This window comes from Gadus macrocephalus, chromosome 8 (assembly GCF_031168955.1).
Source record: "Gadus macrocephalus chromosome 8, ASM3116895v1".
NCBI classification, from domain to species: Eukaryota; Metazoa; Chordata; class Actinopteri; order Gadiformes; family Gadidae; genus Gadus; species Gadus macrocephalus.
In genome coordinates, this window is record NC_082389.1 from 19314160 (window position 1) to 19320159 (window position 6000).

The window sequence follows — 6000 nt, forward strand, 5'->3', positions numbered from 1 at the left end:
CCCGCCACTGATCAGCGGCCGGTTGCTGGGGCCTGGTGGACCCGGCCCCGGCGGTGATCAGGGGCTGGTTCCCGGGGCCTCGCGGACCCGGGCCCGGCGGACTGACGGTGATCAGGCTGGTTATTCTGCACTGCTTGTGACTTTGAGAAATAAACTGCGGCTGCTTAGATCGCTCTGTTGAAGACAGATAAATCCCCAATTAAAAGGGACGCCGGTTTCGTAGGTCTAGTGACAATTGGGCAACAATAAATATCTATTTGAACGATGATAAATGTTATGTTGGGCCAAAAATAGACACAAATATTGGGTTGGCGAATAATTATCCCTTGGTGGATTCGATTTGCTAAACAGATTAAAACACAATGTTAATCTCAATCCTAATTGTACAGACTCATTAGGCTATGTGACACAATGCGTAGAACATTTTAATTGAGATTTAAAATGCATCACATTGGCGCAAATTCGCGCCCGAACTTAAATCTTATGAAGGGAGGTTTTCCCTTACAGCTTACAACCAACGTCAGCAGAAGACTAACACCGTCAGTAGAAGACTAACACCGTCAGTAGAAGACCACCACCGTCAGTAGAAGACAAACACCGTCAGCAGAAGACCACCACCCTCCGTAGAAGACTAACACCGTCAGTAGAAGACTAACACCGTCAGCAGAAGACCACCACCGTCAGTATAACACCGTCAGTAGAAGACCACCACCGTCAGTATAACACCGTCAGCAGAAGATCACCACCGTCAGTAGGCCTATAACACCGTCAGTAGAAGACCACCACCGTCAGTATAACACCGTCAGTATAACACCGTCAGTAGAAGACCGACAGTAGAAGACCACCCCCGTCAGTAAAGAGTCTATCTAGACACCACCGACTAGGGGACGCAGACAGTAGAGGTAGGCCTACAATAGGCTGTTGACCGCACGGTTCCAATGCGCAGCAGAAACGGACGTCTTTGGGTTTTAGCATATCAGTTCAGTCATAGAAACATTCACACCTGGCAGTGTTGTTTAACGGATTCAAAACAAAAACTATAGGCTACATGTTTGCAACAAAATACATGTCCCACTAAAAACAGCGGAACGCTTACTATAGGGCCTACTTAAATATCAATGCTGGTATTTTGATACAATGATCCTTTGAACAGGTTGCATGGTGTGGAGGTGTCCCTGTAGTCCCGCTAGTCGCTGTCCGACTTGTCCTCCCTGGAGGCCGAGGCGTGGTTATAAAGTCCCTGCGCCATCAGCTGAGCGCCCAGCGAGTTCTTATTCCCGGAGGCCTTCTTTATTTTTGCCCTTTTGTTTTGAAACCAGATTTTAATCTGGGATTCGTTCAGTCCAAGTTCTCCGGCCAGACTCTGCCTCCTCTGCTCGGTCAGGTATCTGTTGGTCTGGAACTCCGTCTTCAGCCTCTGCAGCTGCTCTGCCGTGAAGGCCGTCCTGGGCCGCTTGTCGTCCTTGCTCGGCGTCGCCGTGTTCTTTGGTTTCCGTGATCTGGGCCCTTGGGTCGTACAAAATAACATACAAATAACTTTAATGCTGGAGCTTTTTTCACCCAATCATTTTACCAAATTGGACCATTTAACCACATTTGACCAAATCACAACCAATATGAACTCGGACAGAAACGTTGACGTTATAGGCATAGTAGGCCTACTCGTTTAATTGTAGTAAGCTATAGAACGGAAGGAGCACACTTTGAAGTTACTTTAACCAAGCCTAACATTGTAGCGCCATGCCTAATGCGAAAGGGCCTTTTATCCAGGACCACATTTAAAGACCTTTAAAATAAGGACTATTGTGTGGAGGAGTGTGGGGGATGTGGTGTTGGCGGGAGGGATGGGGGTTTTCCGCTTATTCCTCTCCTTAGAAACTAAACTCACGTTTCATAAGCAAAAATAGAAACCTTGTGCTCACGCAAGATGAAAGAAATTAATGGTATTCCGTGTTAGATTTATTTTTTTGCTTTCTACGTTAACATGAGTGGCCTAAGCACGTAATTAATTGTTCTGTTAATATTTGTGAATTAATAAAAGAATCACAAATATCTTTGTGAATTATCTGTTTTGCAAGAGCCATAGTGTTCGGTTTTATATTTATATTTTTCAGAGTAGCTTAATTTCCACAGTGCTTTGATGCTCTTGTTGATGGTGAGGAACTCCTCGAGGGAGATCCATTGTGAGCTTTTCCTTCAACTTGAAGATGGAAGCTGAACGGTCGAGGCTTCTTCTGAGTTTGGGATGGATGGTCCAACCGTTCAATAGCAAACCCAAAGTGTGGCTACTATGATCATTTCATTGATTAGGCCTAAACGCGTTTCAAGCTGTCAGTTGTCCATTATAATACCCTTAAACTACCGTTGGTCTTATCTTGCGTGTGCGATCATAAATAGTCCCAGTATGACAATAGGAGGCTCTTCTGAAGGGCTAACATAGTCTGTTCATTTAAATGAGCTATGCTATGTAGCCAATGTCTTCCGTGTAGCCCAGGACACATAGGTCCACTTCATGGGCCTAGGTCAATGGCTATTGATTGTTTTTTTAAAACAGACATATAATCAGGAAATGTGAGATTTTATTTCGATCACTCGACAACTTTTTAGTATTATTTATAATTTGTCTTTTTCCTTATAGCTCATTTTAGCCCCATTCCCATTGTTAAAAATATGCTAATTAAACATTAACAAAGAGCAGTGAGGAACAATGGCGTTAAACTTGATTTTTGTTCAACGTCCAACTCAAACATCTCGTTCTCCAAAACCCAAGGCGTCCTGCTTCAAATGTGGAAACCATTTGAAACTTTATATTAAGCGGAAGATTCCGGAAAACACCTTCGAATAACTCGGAGATTAACACTTATTAAAACTAATAAACACTTATTACAACTATCATAGATAAGTGATAGTTCATTTTCGGCCAAGGTATTGAAACCATTTGAGTTTATTATTATTGTGTGGATTAACGAATAGTTCTTATTATAACCTGATAATGGCTGTTGTCTTTCTATCGAACGAATTTTCAAGTAGGCCTCGGAAAATACGATGGAATAAAATGTGGAAATATATATATTTTAAGGTTATAATTTATAGTCCACTTAGGCCTTCTAACGTGATATTGTTACGGCACGATTTGGAACGTTAACATGAACAAATAGGCCTAATATAGGTATCGGCCTGTGCAATGATGTGTTAACAATGAACAACAGGCATGAATATTGCGGCCGAATCAAACTCTTAACTTTGTCAGGCCTGCTACGTAATAACATGTTTTTCTCCATAGTCCTCCTAAACTAAACCAAAGCAGCAGATACTAGACGTACCTGATGAAGGACGATCTGAATATCGGGTACAATAAACCCAGGCGGGCCACAGCATGGGTTTGGACGAGGACACGGAGCCGGCCTGGGAGCTGCTGTCGGAGTCCGAGCTGGGGCTGTGGTCTTCGCGGTCTCCCGGGGCGTCCCGGGGCGCGCAGTCCGAGCTGGGGCTGTGGTCTGGGCTGTGGTCCCCACTGTCCCCCGGGGCCAGGTCCAGAGGCGCGCCGACCGCTCTCTGGTCGCCTTTGTCGGGGCACGAGTTCCCCGAACATTGTCTCCCATCCTTACTCCCTCGGTCAGGTTGCTGTAGGGTGCCACTTTTCGACCCCTTTCCACTGAGATGTTCCTGTCTTAGTACTCCAATTCTATTTCCCTCTGTGTTGAAAGTCCAACATTTCCTTCTACGTCCAAATTCGGGTCTCAATATGTTGTCTATGTAGAAGTTGGTGATCGTGAAGGGCGGCTGGTGGCCAGGTGCCTGGCGGAGAGGCCGTAGGTCTCCGTCTGACTCCTCTTCACACTCTTCATTGCGCTCTAGGTTGCGAACATCATTTTCTTCCATAGCTGTTCAGACTCTTAATAAAGGTTCGCTTTCCCCACCTTTCAGATTACTTCTCCAAAGTTGTTAATCCAATGATGCTGCCCTTCTGTTGATTTAGGCTTTGTCTTTATTCACACGTTGTCATAAAACGAATAAAACGAAATGGTTCATTCATGCTTTCTAAAGATACAAAATCATTTTTAAATGAAACCCATCAACGCGGTGTGGATCTTAAGTATAAAACAAAAGTCTCAGCGCTTCATCGAATCCAAAGCTGCTGCTTGGAGCTGAGCTCTTAAACTACCATGGATAAAGAAGCGCTCAAAGATTTTTACTATGGAATTTCGTTCTCATTTCTGATAGGCTCAAAGGTTTCTCTATGACGTCGTACTACGGTCTTTAAGACACGTGCCTTTGACCAATAGCCGTTGCTGATAGTGGCTCGTGACGCCGCTGGAGCGCATCCAGGAAGTGATTATATAGGATGAAAATCACAAAACCTCTTGATTCCGTCATGATGCCAACAAAATATATAACTCACTTACTATATAAACATGTTTATATATGTGTAGTTATATATCTAAATATTTATATAGTGATTTTTTTTCTCGGTTTTATTTCCCTTAATATCCACTCTTGAATGTGGGTAATAATATCTAGGCCTACTTATCGTTGTCGGCCTTAAATAGTAGGCTAATTAAGGTCAAACTGACCTGACCCCCGGTGGATCTAACTGAAGAGGACCCGGGTTCAGCAACTGGTCTCTCCGATTATTAAAACCTTAAACTTTTATTCAATGGCATATCAAATGAATTTGGACTTCATTTTTCAATTTTCTCGCAAATAGTTTTGTCATTGTTTTCTAATAGGCCTTCACTGTTTTTTAATACGCGAATTTAAATAGGCCTAATTTATAACTTTTGGTATATGAAACTATATTGTCGCCATATTTGTAGATTTCATCAGCAGACACAATTTGATTCAACAAGCATAGGCCCACACAACAAGCAGCATCGTCTAAATACTCTGCATGTCAATTATAAAATAATGACAATTAACGCTTTCAATAATAAAATTTAGTTTTGGTTTTTAACAAATATATTATGTTGCAGGCCCAATGCAACTTAATGTTATGTTGTTATTTCCCAAACCATAATATTATGCACTCTGAAGCACAGTCCTATAGACCGTCTATTCGTCATTTCAATCAAAATGAAAGGCATGTAGTAGTGCTAATTGATTCATTGCCATACTGTTTTATTTTTTATCCAGCCCTGCCCTTTGAATTATGTACACGCTGTATAGTGTTATATTACCATTATATTGAAGAGTAGACTATTGTCAAATTGTTAGAAGCCGAGTCATGTATCTGGACCCGGGGCCAAAGTGAAGGTGATTCTCCTCCAGGCTGAATTCTGACCGGGCGGAGACGGGATTGGGTCTCTTTAGCTATTCCAAATGGACCCTCTCTAAATCGGAGGCTTGAAATCGGAGCGACAGGCTGCAGTAGTTCTGGTTCTGAGCAGCTGTCACTAATGTTTTGCCAGTTTGCTCCGAAATGATGCTAAACGAAATAGAGGGCGACTGAACAAAATGAGCCCCACTAATTGTTGGCCTGATACTGTCTGGGTGAATTCATTTAAATAGGACACTTTCACGATAGCGGTCAAGGACATCAGTGTATTTAACAGCCTTGTTCTAAGTCTCAATGTGGGACTATTGCCTCCGATGATAGGCTGAATAAAACAGCCTCTTCCTCGTTAGCTTTTTTACACCTTGACCTTTTTTATCAGCCAAATGTTTTCAAGTATCCTTTCCTTCCGAGCGGGATTGACAATCCAAGTCTCCGGAGGGCGTCTTGGTTCACAGATGTTTGCCAATGAATGGCGCATAGCAGCCTGGAGACGGTGTGGGGGTCACCGGGGCCCTCCAGCTTCCGGAGGGCCCCTGGAGAAGAAAGAGCGAAGGGGCCGAACCGTGAGGGGTCCAGTGCACGGAGCTGGAGGTTAGAGGACACATCCTCTTCCTCTGCCATTGTGGACACTTTGGACAACTGGAATATTTACTGCCTTTGGGGGAAGTGACAACGAATTCTGTTGAAATTAAGAATATTTAATCACGACCAGAAATCAGTTGCCT

General features: G+C 43.3%; 1 protein-coding gene across 1 annotated transcript; it reads right to left on the bottom strand.

Annotated features, from left to right (window-relative positions):
• Positions 1 to 400: 400 nt before the first annotated feature.
• LOC132463535 (homeobox protein engrailed-1-B-like) lies at positions 401 to 4211 on the bottom strand. The gene is made up of 2 exons (XM_060059802.1): positions 3324 to 4211; positions 401 to 1506 (listed from the first exon to the last, which is right to left on the bottom strand). Exons 1-2 carry the CDS (start codon positions 3880 to 3882, stop codon positions 1187 to 1189), a joined length of 879 nt encoding a protein of 292 aa, XP_059915785.1. The 5' UTR covers positions 3883 to 4211; the 3' UTR covers positions 401 to 1186.
• Between the last annotated feature and the right edge of the window lie 1789 nt (positions 4212 to 6000).